Source organism: Desmodus rotundus, chromosome 7 (genome assembly GCF_022682495.2).
Source record: "Desmodus rotundus isolate HL8 chromosome 7, HLdesRot8A.1, whole genome shotgun sequence".
Lineage (NCBI taxonomy): Eukaryota > Metazoa > Chordata > Mammalia > Chiroptera > Phyllostomidae > Desmodus > Desmodus rotundus.
Window position 1 is genome coordinate 130,684,118 of NC_071393.1, and position 17,084 is coordinate 130,701,201.

General features: G+C 44.3%; 1 protein-coding gene across 4 annotated transcripts in view; it reads right to left on the reverse strand.

Annotated features, from left to right (window-relative positions):
• DICER1 (dicer 1, ribonuclease III) overlaps positions 1–17,084 on the reverse strand; it is a 67,077-nt gene that overhangs the window by 7,934 nt on the left and 42,059 nt on the right. For all 4 annotated transcript variants that reach the window (XM_053927658.2, XM_053927660.2, XM_053927659.2 and 1 more), the window contains 12 exons: positions 16,032–16,164; positions 15,155–15,230; positions 14,367–14,506; positions 13,404–13,583; positions 12,963–13,176; positions 12,610–12,763; positions 11,656–11,838; positions 11,300–11,405; positions 10,129–10,304; positions 8,504–9,284; positions 5,732–5,887; positions 1,533–2,421 (listed from right to left, as the gene is read on the reverse strand). In XM_053927658.2, coding sequence (XP_053783633.1) covers positions 1,533–2,421; positions 5,732–5,887; positions 8,504–9,284; positions 10,129–10,304; positions 11,300–11,405; positions 11,656–11,838; positions 12,610–12,763; positions 12,963–13,176; positions 13,404–13,583; positions 14,367–14,506; positions 15,155–15,230; positions 16,032–16,164 — 3,188 coding nt within the window. The remainder of the gene's footprint in view (positions 1–1,532; positions 2,422–5,731; positions 5,888–8,503; positions 9,285–10,128; positions 10,305–11,299; positions 11,406–11,655; positions 11,839–12,609; positions 12,764–12,962; positions 13,177–13,403; positions 13,584–14,366; positions 14,507–15,154; positions 15,231–16,031; positions 16,165–17,084) is intronic.

Sequence of the window (17,084 nt, forward strand, 5' to 3'; positions counted from 1 at the left end):
CATTTAAGAGACTTTCACGTGGGTTCGTTTTCATATGTATTCTTCAATGGCAAAATTACTTAACATCTCATACTTACTGAAGCCTCTGGCAATTCAACTTTACTGGCATATTAAGCACATTTCTTATATATAAGTTGCAGTCATAAAATCTTTAAGTGGCCCAAAGACAGATGGCTTGTTACAGAGAAAACTGTTCCCCGGTGACATTAGGATCACTGAGCCCCTTTCCTCTGGCACCGTCCTAGAGCCCCCGTCACACAACATCACTTCCGGGAGGCCAGGCCCTGCACACATGCCTCCACCTGCTGTATGCTTTGCAGCGTCAATGTACACTGGCCCACTCACACTCGAATGTGTCTAAGTGTCACCGGGCCTCGTCACACCTGGGTTATATCTGTTACACAAGATGACAGTTAGCACAAGAAGACCCTCCTCTCAACTTGGATTAGAAATGTTGAATTTGACACAAACCAAGAGATTGAGAAAGAAGAGTTGCGAGAGTGAGCCACGACCTTAGGCAAAAGCAGTTGGTTGTCAAAACGTGAAAAGTTATCAGTATTAACCAGAGTCTAAATATTCTCAGTGATTAAATAGAGCCCATCCAACTGGGGAAACCGAGGCAGGGACAGACAAAGTGACTTGCTCCGGCACCCCCAGTGATTTAGGAGGCAGGGGCAGAGACAGGCTAGAAACCAGAATGCACCCCAGGATGGTGTAGCAGATGACCACGCCTCGGTTCTGCTCCCCCAGGAAAACAGGTTTCGTTTTGTCTGTCTAGTCCAGAGCTGGATCATTTTCTACCTTTTAGCTCTACATTTTTCAGACCACCTCATTCTACATTGTTTTTCTTATACAAACTTTATAGTTTGCTTTGGTATCCTGGATTCAAGCCCTCATTACTCTGATACAGAAAAAATACGTAGACTTTAGCTGTGTTTCCCAGGCTGAAGCCGACTTCAGTTTTCAGGTGCCTACCCCCACTTCCCATCTAACAGACAGGGAGCCTACGGAAGAGGGGAGGGCAGACAGGTGGAGCTGTCAGAGCCGGGGCAGTGCGCCCTTTTGTGAAGTAGGTTCTTACAATCTATTCATCTTTAGACTTAAAAAGACCTCTAAGAGAGGGGCCTTTTTGTTCAGGAAGAATGATAAAAGCATGTGGAAGTACATCCAGAATACCCAAATAAATCAAGACCCGAAGGCAGCACTGTGCGGCCTCAGAGAGAGACACGGGGGTGGGACGCAACAGGGAGAGCACAGCGGAGGCTGCAGCCCGCTTCCCCTCTGGCGCAGCGCGCACAAGGACAGCAGGAGCGCAGAGGCAGCTACCCGCCCAACGGTCAGAGCAGCTGCGCATGCTCTCAGAAAGAGGAGGAAATCAAGGCTTCTTTCATTTTTCGTGCTTCCTCCCCCGACCGTGCACATTAAGCACTAAGTGTGTACACGCTTAGATCATTTTTTTACAAGGCCAAAACAATGCGATTAACACGTGATCTGATTTTCAGAGAAATGAAGCGGGGCCTGGGGCTCCTTACCAGTAATGGTATTGTAGTGGTAGGAGGCATGTGTAAAAGCCTGTAGAAGGTAAGCCTTATTCTTGAATCTGTAGCTGATTTTCTTTTCAAAATTTTCAAAACCTGATATCAGGTGATTCAGTGTTTTATCCGCGTCTGGATGATCAAACATGCACCTCGGTGGAATCTTCAAACAACCATACTCCAAGTCTTTAAACACAGAAGAGCGTGAGCTGGCTGCAGCGGCAGCAGCACGGCTTCCTGAAAGGTTCTTTTGTTGGCTGCTGAAAGTCTCCCTGGCGGGGCACACGGCCTTTTCCCGATCAGTCCTTTTAATTACCGGGAGCACCTTCAGCCCCAGCGAGCAGAGGAAGAGCTGAGCAGCCCGCTCGCCGCAGCTGGTTAGGTAGCAGCCCAGCAGGGCTTCCACGCAGTCGGCTATGCTCTTGTCAGCGATGCACTGCTCGGTGTGCAGGTCGTAAGAAATGGACTGCTTCCCCGTGTCGGCCCCGCAGTTCTCTTCTGACGGGCTCCAGAACCCCACCACAAAGTCGTCTTCCTCCACAGCTTTGCTGGGGTCCAGGTAGCACATCGCATCCCAAGAGCTATAGTCAAAATCCTCAAAGTCGGATGAAAACGGCATACTGCCTAGGGAGGATTTTTTGGGCATTTTCCATTCATATGCAGAATCAGTGGTTGAAAAAGGAGAAAGAGGAATTTTCTTTACAAAAGCTCCTGATCCCATCAACATGTTGTCTATAAACTTGATATGCTCCTGATCGTACTCCAGGAAGTCATCTTCGTAATCAGCATCCTCCTTGGGAGCCCTCCACATCAGGTCCTCCTCCTCCTCTTCGTCCTCCTCAAAGGCCTCGTCCAGCTTGCCATTAGCCAGCATGCAGTCCTTTGTCTGAAATGAGGGGGAATGGAATGGGGAAGGAGAGGAGACATAGCTGCTGTTTTTAAAAGGGTTTGAGACTCAATAAAAGCAAGGGTTATGGATAATTTCAAATGACAACCACAAATACTAAAAGGCAACTTTAAAATCATGGCCATTTGTTTTCAATTAACATAAAATAAGTTATTTAATCATATAAACAAAGTAAAACATGTTCTTTGAATGTTCATTTTCTAAGTTATAAAATGACCTTTATCCAGTATGAAGCTTTAAGTTAAGGGTTTTATACATGGTATACGAAGTTAAAATTAATGTGCATGAGGCGAAGCTTCAGCTAAGAAGTCTAACTCTGGCGGGTCACAACGGAAAGCACTCACACGCGAATCAGAGAGGTCTTCGATTTTGCTGACAAAGTTTTAAAAAGATTTTCAAATTAACAAAATTAAATTCCAGATGTAGAAAAAGCATTATCTTTGCAATTCAGAGTATAATATGAAAACAGATAAAATTATTTTTTATATCTCTGTAACATTACAAATGTGCAAGAGTTTCATTATGAAGTTTCTGTCCCTATTTCTACATAACAATAAAAATGTGTGACAGAGTTTCACAGTAAAGTTTCTGTCCTTGTTTTACTTCTACATTTGCTACGATGTAAAACTAAACTACGTTACTTGAAAACCAAAAGTGATCACTGAGCCTTTAAGCTATGAATTTGAGAAATTATGCTTCCCCTCCATGGAGCTACAGTAATCGGGGTAACAGACTATAGCAGAACTGACAAAAATGGAAGAAAATCTAGACTAACATGAAACACAACAATCCAATTTCTGTCAGAAGACCTTTGCTAATTCCAATTGCTTTGGCAAAAGCTTATTTGTTAATGACAACCTTAATAATGGGCTAGGACTCAGTAGTGATATACCTTTTTTTTGCAATGCTAGAAAGATGCCAAATTTCTGTTGGGCAATAAAATTAAAAACAAACAAACCCCAGGACTATACTTTGGGTGATAAGCAGGAGGGTGTGCTTCCATTTTAATACTGACAACTTTCCAGAGTATTCTGAAAAAAAGTTTTCAAACTTTCTGTCAAGCACTTTTTAAATACCACAAATATTTTCATTTTAAGCCAGACTCAAAGAGATACAAACTATAACTGTTTGAAAAAAAATAAGAGCAGTAAGCCCAGCCATACACCTATAACTACTTATATTTTTTAAATAAAAAAAGTTCACAAAACTGTCTCAAGAATAAGGAAGTACGCCAAAGGAACTGCAATGGCAGACCTCTAGGAGACATTTCCTTCCTGCTAAAAACCCTCTACTTTCCAGGTAACATCAGATGGATTTGACTATTGTTTTGGTCCTTGGAAGAAAGGGAAAATCACAATTAAAAAAAAAATCAGACTGAATAGGATTTTTGAAAGATTTTATTTTTTTAGAGACATGGGAAGGGAGGGAGAAATAGAGGGAGAGAAACGTCAGTTGGCTGCCTCTCCCATGCACCCCAACCTGGGGCTGGGCTGCAGCCCAGAACGTGCCTGACCCAGCAAGTGCCCTGCCTGGAAACGGAACCTGTGGCCCTGTGCTCTGCAGCACAATGCCCAACCCCCTGAGCCTCACCGGTCGGGGCAGAGACTGAATAATTTTTTATTTAGACCACCCTTATATATCTCCTAGTGAGATGCTAACAGGAACTATAATTGGCAGAGCACAAAAAAGGACTGGGTTTTATCAAACATAAGCTGTATGATCTTGGGCAACATTCTTAAGACTCTGGGTTTCGGTTTCTTTATCTGCAAAGCCATGCAATTCTACCTCACTAAATAGTTTCCAAGAGCACTTCAAGCATTTTAAAAATAAGAAACCAGCATGGAATTCTTCTCTTACAGTTCAAGTGAGCTTTCTACCTGAGTTACTACCACCTTCGGCATTTGCATGTGATGTTCACCTCACCTTCTTAGTTGATGCACAGGGCAGGTAGAACGGGAATGGGTTTCATAACCATAAATTATTCCGTGAAAGAATACACAGTATTTTAATGTATTCAAAGAACCACAGTGTCAGTTCATCTGAAATGTCAAGAACTGCATGCTTTATCTTTGGACACATTTTTCTAATCAAACTACACGTCAATGTCAACTTTATGCTAAACTTGTTTTTTTAGACAGATTCAATTATATTATGAAACAGTATTCACAAGGCAGCATACATTTTTTACTAGGATAATTTTTGTAAAAATGTAATATTTTCTCTAAAATTCTCAGAATCTATACATTTTTTCCTAGGGTTCCACCTATTTCTATATTGATGACAAATATGCTTTTTATAACCCAACTTGCCTCAAAACACTCTCTTATTTCTTTTTCATAAAAGCCTAATTTCTATAATAAGTCAAATACTGCATGACTTAAAAATATACTCAATAAAGAGGCAAAAACCCAAATAGAGTCATAGAGCATGCAACCTGGAGACACTTAAGGCAGATATCTAGGACACGCACGTCAGAAAGAAGATAAGAACGTGTACAGTCAGGAAATACAACCTGTGAAAGAAACAGTATTCTCACTGCTGGCCTGAAGTAAAAATGAAGTAACAACGCGCCAGTTTATCATTAGCACAAAATAAATATCCAGGAAAGCAAAGTGCCCGAGACCGCCGCTCCCTTTGGAAGGGGCTCTGGAGTCTTCCTGCCAACCGCCGGACTGAAGGCTTCCGCAGCGAGGCTCCGAGGCCCTCTGAGGTGCCCCCTGGTGGCCTTCAAGACAAGACACCACGAAGCAGCTGCAGCTAACATTTGGAGTCTTCGGCAGTCACTGGCAAGACTGAAACTATTTCCAGAAAACGACAACCTCTAGGTATGGAGATTTATTTATTATTATTTTTAGGTCACAAGAGGAGAAACAGTCCTGAAGAACCCTGAGCTGCCAAAGCAGACTTTATTGGTATTTCATTATTTCACAGACTGGAAAGCATAGGTCACCGAAAAGGCATTTCACTGAACAGAGCTAAGGATCTATTACAAACCATAACACGTAACAGGAAAGACAAATGTTGCAGGGTTCCTCTTTTTCTTCTTTTTTTTTGAACCACAGCACCACATACTCTTCGCCTCTGGCAAGTAAGATAATAGAAGTTGTCTTCCATCGAAATTGCAGGAGTGGTTGTAAATTCAATGAAAAGACAGTCTATTTATAGAGTTATTAACCCAATATATCAAATATCTACTCAATTATAAACATACCAGGGAAAAGACATAAAAAATAGAACAAAATTCTCCCCATCACCAAAAAATAACTCCTTCCAGTCACCAAAAACTTACCATTTCATCTTTTTCCCATTTATCTGTGTTACTTTTGTCTTGGTTTACTACATAACCAGGAGGAAGCCAGTTCACAGGGGGATCAAATATCGACACCACCATGCGGCTGGGCAGTCCCTTCTTTTTGCCGAGTCGGTAGAGATTACAGTTGCTGACCTTTAGCAGAAAAAGTTTGTAAGACACTATAAATGATCACTCCTGAAATTCATACAAGGCACGCTAACATGTTTTCACCAAGTTACTGTAACTGGTCCTCAGTTGTAAAGACTAGCAGAAAATACTAAATTCTATATTCTTTAGCATAGTTAGATGACTATTTCTGAATATAAAATGCAGATCAGAAAAAAACTGATACATATATACACGCGCACGCGCGAATTCCTTATGAAGTCAGAAGAATTCAATTTCAACCTTTCAAAAGCATGACCTGATGATATAAAATGCAAATTGCTAATTGGGGCTATCAGAAAAAGATGTGTATAAAAAGTCCAAGATGTCACAACATTCTCAATGAAATAAAGTAAAAACTGGCACTGAACAGAGCTAAGATAATTTTATGTTGCTAGAACCTAAGCCACAAATGTGATTTCAACTGCAGTGTTTTCTCAAACCCTATTCTTTGTCTTGGATGGTATTTCAAGACAGTTTTGTTCAACCATCTGAAAACAAAGCAAAAGGCAGTCAGCGACCACTCCCACGTTTATTCGCGTCAATGAACACTCCACTCTGCTTTCCCTAAGGCCTCATCTCCTCCCTCATTTACTCAAATCAATGCATTTCTGTCTCATTTTTGCTTGCAAACTAGGGTCTAGAACTGTCAGCCTTATTTTTGTTTTCTAAAAACTGGGTTTCCTTTTATTAAGTACTGCATGAGCCCTTTCCCCCGCCATAACGCCATCCCACGGGACAAGCGCCCACCCCAGGAGAGGTGCTGGGTCAGGCATCCCTTAGACAGCAAAGTCAGCAAGGCAGGGGTATCCACCCGACACTCACAATGTGCCAAAGGGCTTTCCTATGCTGCTTGAAACGTAACAGCTCAAATAACGCTCGTTTCCTTTTCCATACTAGGAGAACACGACATCCCAGAAGCCAACGAGAGGATCAAGTGCAACAGGGACTCGAAAGGGGGAATCACATTCAAAGTTGACAGAAATGGCTGGCAGGATAGAAAAGGAAGAAAGAACTAAGGACTTATATGAAGCTCAACGTGGGCCAAGCGGAATTCCAGACAGAAATGGGGCCCAAGTGCTCTGAGAACACCGGCCACCTGTGTGCACAAGGGCCGGGCAAGAACAAGGGTGTCAGCCTGGTTACCTGGGGTGGAGCGCCCTGAAAGGTGGAGGGAAGGGAGGATTTCTGCAGGAAATAGGAGTCAAAGCTTTCTGAGCAGGCGAGTGGATGAATCTGCGCAATCTACAATAGCATCTTTCTCCCCTACAGAGTGCACAGACTGTTCCTTCTAGTCATTCAGCCTCTGGAACTGTCTTCCTGCAGCCGCCTCTGGGAAATCTCATTCATGCTCAGGGCTTCAACTATCACTTGTATGAAGACTATTCCCCCAAACCTCTTTGCCATGGGACCCCGGGCAAGGTGACCTCTGCTGACCCAGTACCCTCACCTAGCAAATGGCACAGGAAAGAGAGCAGTGTCTGGCCAGAGTAAGCTCTTCCTAAGCGCTGGCTAGGATTACGACCCTCCCCTGGTCCTTTCCTTACTGCCAGAGCTCAGTTCTATCGCATCTCCTGCCTATGCCTGGACCTCCTCAGAGCCTATCCGGTCGCTCAGCTTGGGGTGGTCTTGCTTTTCAACTCACACTGCATTCTGCTACCAGACTGATCACTTAAAGCCACCACCTTTGTTAATATTAACAGTCCCTTATGCAGAAAGTGCCTTCAACATTCAACAGTGCCAGCACCTTTCAAAGTGCAAACTCCTTTGCCCAGCATGGAAGATCTTCCACAATACGGCTTCAGCCCACCTTCCTTTTCATGTCTTTTTTCAGAAATGCCCACACTTCTGCTGCTGCCACATCTGGTTCACCGAGAGCCAGCACACCCTGCCACTTGTCCCTCTCACGTACGCACTGTGAACTCGCCTCTTCTGTTAGCCCCTGCCCTGAGTGCTGGGGGAACGGGCAGCTTTCTAAGTTATCTGTCAAGCAGGTACGTGTTGCCTTGTGACACCTCTTTTACCGTCATTAAATATTTTACCTTCATTTTTTTTCTCCCTTAAACCCTGATTCCACACTAAACTTAAGCAGCTACCCTTCCTTTGGGTTCTCAAGTGCTGCTTACTCAGAACCCTGGGCTCACTCTCCTTAGGCGGCAGTCACAGAGTTCAGGCAACGTGCTACCCTACCCCTTCCCCGGCTTCCTAGAGCCTGGAAGATGAGCTGCTCCGGGAAAGCCCTGGGTCATGTCCATGCCCGTATGCCTGGTATGCCAAGGCAGCACCCTCCCGAAGAAATGTTCGCTCACCTCAGCTGAGTAGGGCACCAGCTCTCACCAACAGTTTTATCTGGACGGAATGTCTATCGATAAACGAGGTGCACACACATCGGCTGGCCCCCACACCTGAGGGCGTCACCAGTGAAACACAGACCCGTGTCAATTCCTGGGCGGCTATGCCACAGGCTGGAGCTGCACAGGTCAGGTGTGGCAAGCCCTGAGGCTGACCCTCTCCTCATCCTCGGAAACCATCCAATCCTTTAAAGCCATTTAGGCACCCTGAGTAATTCCTCTAACTGCTCAGAACAGGAGAACGCCGCCTTACCTTTTTGCTTCTCATGTAGGAAAGGCGGCCCTCGTGAGCATCGGGGTAAGTGCAAAATAGGTACGTGGTGATGGCATGCTTTAAAAAGGAGTCACCGAGCATCTCAAGCCGCTCCAGGTTAAATCCATCACTAGCATTCGAAAGGGTCAAAGCCTGAAGAATGAGTCCAGGGTTTGGGCCCAGAGTCCTCGAGGAGTACCCGGGAGAAGGACTCTGCTCAGAGCCCGTCCCGCCCTTGAGGACCGGAACAGCTTCCGGAGTACCAGGCACCGCGGCCACCACGGGACTGCCATCTGAGGTAGATGAGTTAGCATTTCCATCAAGGTATTTGTTACTCAGTAGAGTACATTCATCGCTGGGCTTGGGCTGGTTCTCGTAAGTGTATAAATTTTGAATGGGATATGAGGTAGTTGGTTGTACAGGTATTTCCTGCTTGTAGCATTTCAGCTGATTTCCTTGGCAAAAGTCTCTGTTAGCTAAGTCGCAACTGCCATTGGCAAGATTTCCATGGTAAGAAAGACCATTAACTGCGGTCAGATCTGTCGAAACTGCAATTGGGAGTCTGGCAGACGGCTCACTGAAGCGCGGGCTGCAGCTCACAGACATTTGGTCGGGATCTTCTAGGGAGGAGGCTCTATTAGCACCTGGATGCGCAGCATTTTCAGGGACAATTGTGCTGTGCTTGCAGTAATTATCATTTTCAGCTGGAGAGGAGTTAGCAATTGAGATGAAGGATTTGCTGTCGATAGATTTTTTCCACCCGAAGTCTAAGTTAGGGTATCTGCAAAGACATTTTTGTAAGATTTCATCAGATCCTTCCAGAGGGCTAGGCTTAGAGCAAGGGTAATGTGAATGAAAAATAAATAAAGACCCTTATAAGTAAACTACTTGGGAAGAGAAACCAGTTTTCCAGAGCAGAAACCCACACCACTGAAGTCTGCACAAGGAGAGCCGCACAGCGGGACACGGCCCACCGCACCACGCCGCTCTCCTCCTGGGCCCCGCGGCAGTGTGGTGCTGAGGCCGTGCAGCCAGCAGCCGGCCTGAGAGGCCTGGGATCCCAGACCCTCTGGTTAACTGGCTGGGTGACTGGGCAACTTACGTAACCTCTCTGTGCCTAAGCTTCCTACTTGAAAGGGAAGCTAGTAACAACTCCTACCATTATAAACTTCTTCAATCTCTAGAAGCACCTTGGTCTTGCCAATTGGATAACCAAAACTAATTTGAGCGGTTAAACCAGTAACTTCCTAGAACGCAGAAACTTTACCAGTGGAAGGAAAATAATGAGGACAAAGCACCTTTCGAGGCGACTACTTCTCAATACACACTGGGTTTTGTAGGAGGGAGCAGCCTTCGAGTGCCAGCACAGTGACAAAGGCCTGCTGTCACTTTCCCGCCAGCTGCCCGCTGAGGGAGGAGTGACAGTTCTGTCTGAGTGCTCCACCTCCCACTGCAAATTTACGACCCAAGGGCTGTGCAGATCTTCGCTTCGGAATCGAAGGGTGCGTGTATGTCATCGATTAGACACCCATTTTTATGGATCTTTCAAGAACCAATTCATTTAAAATTAAAATGTAAACTTCATGCCCTTCTTTTGCTCTCTCTGGCCAACAGCGCGGGCCTACCGAAAATCCACAGGAAGTGACCGGACGCCCACGCCAGCGTCGCTGGCCGTCTGGGCCCGCAGCTCCTCTGCGGTCAGAAGGCAGTGAAGGCGATAGAGTATGCTGGGGAGGCAGACCGCTTTTCTCCACAGTGATGCTGGAATGGGGTGGATAGCACAGAGTTCCGGGACCAGTATCTTTGAACGTGAGAAACGTGAATAAATTTCAATCGAACACAAAAGAATGAAAAACAAATTTAAGACCAATTTCGCTAACGAATACAGACAAAAATCGTAAGTACTAGCAAAATCTTATTTTTAAAAACATCAAAAAAAAAATCCTTGAAGGCCACATGGGTCTTATCCTAGGATTTATAAGGACAATTTCATGATGTAATTGTTCAGTAGACCAAATATATAGGCTAAACTGACAGCTGCCAGGTGAGAAGGGGGTAGAGGACTAAGTCAAAAAGGTGAAGGGATTAAGAAGTAGAAATTGGTGGTGACAAAACAGTCATGGGGATGTAAAGTAAAGCATAGGGAAAATAACCAATAATACTGTAATAACTGTGTATGGTGTCAAGGAGACACTGGACTTACCGAGGGGATTCCTTTGTAAGTTATATAAATGTCTAGCCACTATGCTGTACATCTGAAAATAATGTCAACTGTAATTGAAAAACTGGAAAGTATATCTCAGCCCTGGCTGGTGTGGCTCAGGGGACTGAGTGCAGGCCTGCAAATCAAAGGGTAGCCAGTTTGACTCCTAGTCGGGGCACATGCCTGGGTTTGGGCTAGGTCCCCAGTAGGGGGCATATGAGAGGAAACCACATTGTGTCCCTCTTTCTCCCTGTCTTCCTCCTCTCTAAAAATAAATAAATAAAACCTTAAAAAATTAAGAAAAAATATTTCTTAAAAATAATCCTTGAAGGCCAAATGAGATTTACACTGGGATTTATAAGGGTGATTTCATATAATTGTATTAATGGACTGAATATAAAAGCTGATCCACTCATACTTACCAAAAAGACAGTGAGATAAAAGTCAACACATAATATCAATTAAACCAAAACAAAACCCAAGAGTTGGGCAATTTCCAAAATATCCTCCAGTCTCTTAGTTCACTTGGTATTATGAAATTCAAACTTATCTTTAAAAATATTAAGGTACGCTAATAACCATTAGTTCATCACCTGTTTATTTTGCAGACTTTCCCACTTGGCTTTCCTCTTCTCAGCACTGCTTAGAGGAAGAGCTTTCCCTTTCTGATTCAAATGGCGAGGTGTCAGGAGGTTAAGTCTGTAGAAATTTCAAAATAACTTTATCCAACAGACAAGAACAAGCACATTTGCACAGGGATTCTCCAACTTCGGTGTGCCTACAAACCACCCGCAGAGCCCACTTCAACCACAGACCCCTGGACCACACCCTGGATGACTGACTGTGAGCAAAAACTCCGCATCAGAGTCTACAGGTGGGCAGCAGGGACAGTGAGCCCCCACAAGTGCCTAGTGCCCTCTGGAGAAACGCCAGAAGCGGGACTCCTTACCTGGAAGATGTGTGGTCCACATCCAGCAGCGGCTGGTTGAGATTGGTCAGGTCAAGGTTATACTTTGTTTTATAATATTCTGCAAAAGTTTCATACTCGGGGGAAGGAAATTTACTCAGTGGGGTAAGATCAGTGTACACATCAGCTACATAAAATCGATGAGGCTGATCAAAATTTCGATACCTAAAAAAGAAAAACAATCAGTATCTTTCCATTTAAATCAACTGTTCTTAAAACACGACTGATTTTAATATGGAATAGCAATGATGATTTTAATGTAAGAGTTCAAAAGATTAAAAATAAATAACATTAATGAAAACTTCAGTTCCAAATTATATATTTCAAGCGGATTTGAAAAAAAGAACTACATTTCTATCAAGTAAAACCTAACTGACCATTCACTCTTCCCTACTTCCTATTATCCTTGTCTTGCCCATCTACACTTAGATACCACAGGGACGCTAAATGGCACATCCAAGCATCCATTTCATCAGTGTGAGCGTCTACAAAACTCCCAGTATCCCGACTGTAAACACGGAGGACACTACTAATGCTGTCCGTGGCAGACGCCAGCCCCGTGACATGCGTTACTGCACCATTTATGATGCTGACAGTTGGATGACAACTGACGTTTAAAATGCGGCACTGAGGTGCACAAAGAAAAAGAATTAGAGCCAGTACTCTAATTCTTTGAAAAGTGCCTATATTTAGTCGTATTGCTAAAAGCCTCCATTCCCTAAATTTTTACAAAATAAGATCTCTTCAACTACGCTGTTTAGGCTTTGTTTTTTAAGGACATAAATTATGGAGAACAAGTCCACCTTGAAGAGATACTTAAATTTTCTAGTAGAAACATCAATGCCAAAATCACAGCCCACTTCCATTCTCTCCCGAACAAGTTAATCTTTTGAAACAAAGTATCACCAGCACTTTGATTTCCTCTTAACTACTTACCTTGGAATGATAACTGCATCCTGGTAATCTTCCAATTTAAAAACAAAGGGTGTTTCTTTTGAATACTTTGTACTGGGAATGCCTATGCGAGCTTCAGATTTCTCAATATCTTCCATGAATTTGAAGTCAATGTCCAAAGTGCTGGAGTCGTTGACTGAGGGAAGACACAGACCCCAGCTTGTTAATGTCTAATCACACAGAAAAGATTCTCTCTTAAGCTATACACTCACATCTGCGCCTAATTAGTTATCACAGTAAGAGGTCCTGTAGCACACACAAAAGCTGGTCGTCAAGCAAAACTTCCCTTTTCTAGTGAGTAGAAGTGAGCGCGTTAGAGTCCGGGTCCTGCTTACCAACATTCAGAGGTAGAACACAGTATGCTGAATCGGCATCTGTGGGTTTGAATTCTAGTGCAGGTTTTTCAAGGCGAAGAATATGTGAGAATATATACTGGTGGAGTCTTGTAATCAACTCAAGCATTTGAAGAGACAACGTGAAACCAGACTTCTTCAACTCAATAGATATGGTAACCTCTCCAGAGCGAGTGTACACAGGAAAGTGCGGAATCTTAGCAAAAAGAAAAATAAAGCATCCCAAAGGTTAGCGGGTGTTTCTTCCTTTGTAAATACTTAAATTCAGAAGAGGAATGATGCTCTCTATCAGGAAATAGAAGACACACCTCAATTTTTACATATGAAACATACTGAGATAACAAAACGCAGTCATTCTTAGATTTCCTTTGTTACGGAAACAATGTATTTTTTAACATAAACTGTCATTACGAAGTGTCTTACTTGAGGTATGGGTTTGGCTGTCAGTATTCCAAAGCATCTTGTGGTGTCCTCAGGGGGATAGAGCTTCCGCCTTCTGAAGTTGAGTTCATCAGGTAATGGTGTTGTGAGAACCATTCCTATCACATACAGGTAACAGGGCTGATCAGGTTTGGGATAGCTATCCCTTAGACATTCTGGAATCTAGAAGTGGAAAAAAAAAAAAGCATTAAGCTCAAGTATAATAGCCCCTTTCCCAGATGTTGGCAAGAAAACACATTTATTTCTGGCTTTAGTAAACAATTAAGAGGAAAAGATAAGGAACACCGAGGCACGAGACCTCCAGATTACCTAACCCACTGGGAGTAAGCATTTCTCAGGTCAGGGATACAAGGTGGTCCAGGTTCACCGACCTTAGAATATGCTGTTGCTTATACATCTCTAAGTAGGAGCCAGACTCGGGACCCTTCAGTGCATGAACCCTGCCACAGACCAGCCTGGACACACACACTGAGACAACTGATTCTGACTCCCAGGAGGCCACGCACCAACTCCTTACACATACCTGTACTCACACCTGCAGGTGTGCCCCTCATGAACAGGCATCCCTTCACTCGTCTATTTTATCATACAAATCCTCTTTTGTCTTAGCCCCAAACATAAGTAAAGCAATAATCTTATCACTACAGTGAATGAAAGAATTTTTCTTTAAATGAAATAAAATTATTCTGGATAGAATCGGATAGGTGAGTCGAAGAATCTCTTGGAGAAGGAAGCAGACGCAGTGTCTGAGTGGGAGAGAGTGCCCCGTGCACACACGAGAGCGAGGGGCTGACGTGAGAGGAGGTGTGGGGAGAGCTGAGTGGAGGCCCAGAGTGGACCGAATCACAGGGGATTGGGAAGCCGAGCAGAGGGACTGAGATTTGATGTGCAGGAAATAAAAAGTCAGAAAGGGCGAGATTTTTACTCATTCTAACCAATACTAACTGCTTTTGGGTAGCACTGTCTTCGTTTTGTGGAACCTGGTCTGCCTGGGACACTGGTCTCTTCTTCATCATGTAAATCAAGCTCTTCTTCGTATTTAACAGTTTCTTTCCCAACGGGCATCAAATGGTCATCCAGTTCACCTAGGAAAGTTAAAGAGAATTAACACAATACCAGTGGTGCCTCCCTAATTAGCCGGTAAGTGATAAAGAGCAGCACCACGTTAGGGGGCAACCGAGGACCAATGGCAACCAGAGCACCTTGGCTCTCAGGGGGAGCGTCGTCGAGCGTGACACGTCAGGCAGAGTCTGCGCTGACATTCACATACTCCGCACGAGCAGGATCACACACTGCTCCCGGTTTCGGAGATAAAGATCAGGTGGACAGGAAAACAGCACATTATCACCACTTGACAAAAGTCATGGAAAACGAGTCTTTCCATTTTTAAAAGGTGAATTAGTTTGTACACTAATATAGTTATTTGAGAGCTGCAGTAAAATATAAGCACTTGTGATTCGATAGCGTAAGAAAACCTTTATGTATTTACAAGAAGTCAGTCAAGAAACAAAAATGACAGCTGTGTGCAGCTCAGCCTCGGAAAACAAAGCGCTCCTACACCCGCACCAGACCTCCCTGTCCCGTCCGTCACACCCACAGGGACCGAGGCTCCTCGAGGGCAACACATCCGTCGGCCGCTCCACACCACACCTCCCACAGAGGCCTACGACGCGCTTCTGTCTCACAATGTTTTCAACTCTACTTTTATTTGCACGTGCTTTTCCAACACTTACCAATTTTGTGCAGTTTTTCACAGCAAATAAGAGCTACAACTCTCTCAGCCAATCGTATACAACTCATTGGTGGACCCTGAAAGTAACAAAATATACATATACATTTTGTTATATGTGTATATACACGTAGCTACATTAACACCAAAACAGCCATGAAGCCTCTGCCCCAACGCCTTTAAAGCTGAAATTTACCAGAGTAAAGTTCTTTATTCTGAAAAATGTCAACAAGTTTAAGATATCCTAATCTCCAAATCTAAAGTAGCCGTCTTTAAAAATCTTGCCCAGGAAAAGCTAAACCAATTTTAATTAACTTTTGACAATTTTGGTGAATCTAAATTTTAATAAGACATTAATATATTTTCTCACTAACCTACAAATATACAACCCCCAAAATAAAGACGCATCAGGGCGTGACCACGGCATGCACGCAGGTCGCAATGAACAGCGGGTAACGTGCGTTAGAGACGGTCACCTTGGAACGGCGTCCGGAAAGTGGCGTGGGACCTAGGACAGCAGTTACTCAAAGGCAGACTGTCAAGTCAACAACAAAGTAACTAGCAGCCCAACCGTATTTAATGAATTCGGTGTCACTGTCTGTATCTAAGCTGCAGCTGAATGATTCTGCCAGAAATGTCTGCATTAGTCAGCTCTCACAGGAAATTTCAGAGGTCATATATTCCAACTCTCAGAGTCTGTAGGTTATATAGTCTATTAAAAAATTGAACATGTAGTTGACTACAAAAGAGATGTATGTATTTACTTTTCAAAGTAGACATAAAGCCTTATTTACCTATAAATTGCATAGGCTTAGAGAAGTGAAAGAGAGTCCACTAACAGCATACGTTAAAAGCACGACACCTTGGTTTTCTAAACTTACCACAATGGAGGCTCGAAGAGGCGAGTTGATCGGCAGATAAAGCGTTGAGTAGAAGGTGCCATCAGGCAACTCTCGAGTCCTGCATTTGGGAGCCAGGTGAGTGAACGGGTCACTTGGTAGTCTCGCGCAGTATCTGTGGGGAAAAGGAAGTGCAGATGCTCGGTCACAGCTGAGAAACAGATGAAAAACGTCTGCCGGTGCTCAGATCCTCGAGTTTGATTCCTCCCGTCCCTCTTCCCCTCTACTGGAGTGGTATCTACACGTGGAACCAGAGCGTGATCGCCACTTCCGACTTTCAATGAGACGGGACAGGGCCGTCTAAGAGAACTTTTCTGCCATGACGCTCTGTATGTGCCCTGTCCAACAGGGTTGCCACCGAGCCCCTGAAATGTGGTGAGGACAGCCAGGGAACTAAAATCATTTTATTTAACTTTAATGATAACTGAAATTTGAAGTTAAATAGCCCCATATGTCTAGTGACTACTACGCTGGACAGTGCAGAAAACACTGTTCTGAATCCGTTAAGAGAACACACTCTTACACCTGTCAGCCACTACTGGGGCCTGTGCAAGGAAGGTGTCAGCAGAGGGCAGAAGGACAGCCCAGCGCTGACAGAGGAGGGCCTGAGGACAAGACCACCAGCGGGGGCACAGGACGGTGTGACTGCAGGGCAAGCAGCCAGCTTACAGGGAGCTGAGGTGGAGTGAGGAGGCTGCTGGGACAGGAAGGCACCCCAGAGGGGGGCTGGGCCCACGCAGTTAGGGTACCCAAACATGACGACAGCCCTGCAGTGCAGGGGACTGGCTACATACAGGGAGACTGAACACAAAATCCTTTGGAAGACAACGAGAATCCTACTTCTTGCAACTGAGGAAGCCAGGCATGAAGATGGGAAAGAGGAAAACTAGAACGAACCCTCTGGTGTCACACTAGAAACACAGTAGCAAGAGATAAACAGCCAGATACAGAAATGTGGGTGGAAATGCGCACGTGAATATGCACGCATGGATGGGCACAGGTTATTTTCTAGCTCTGTTGACTACGGAGCCTGGC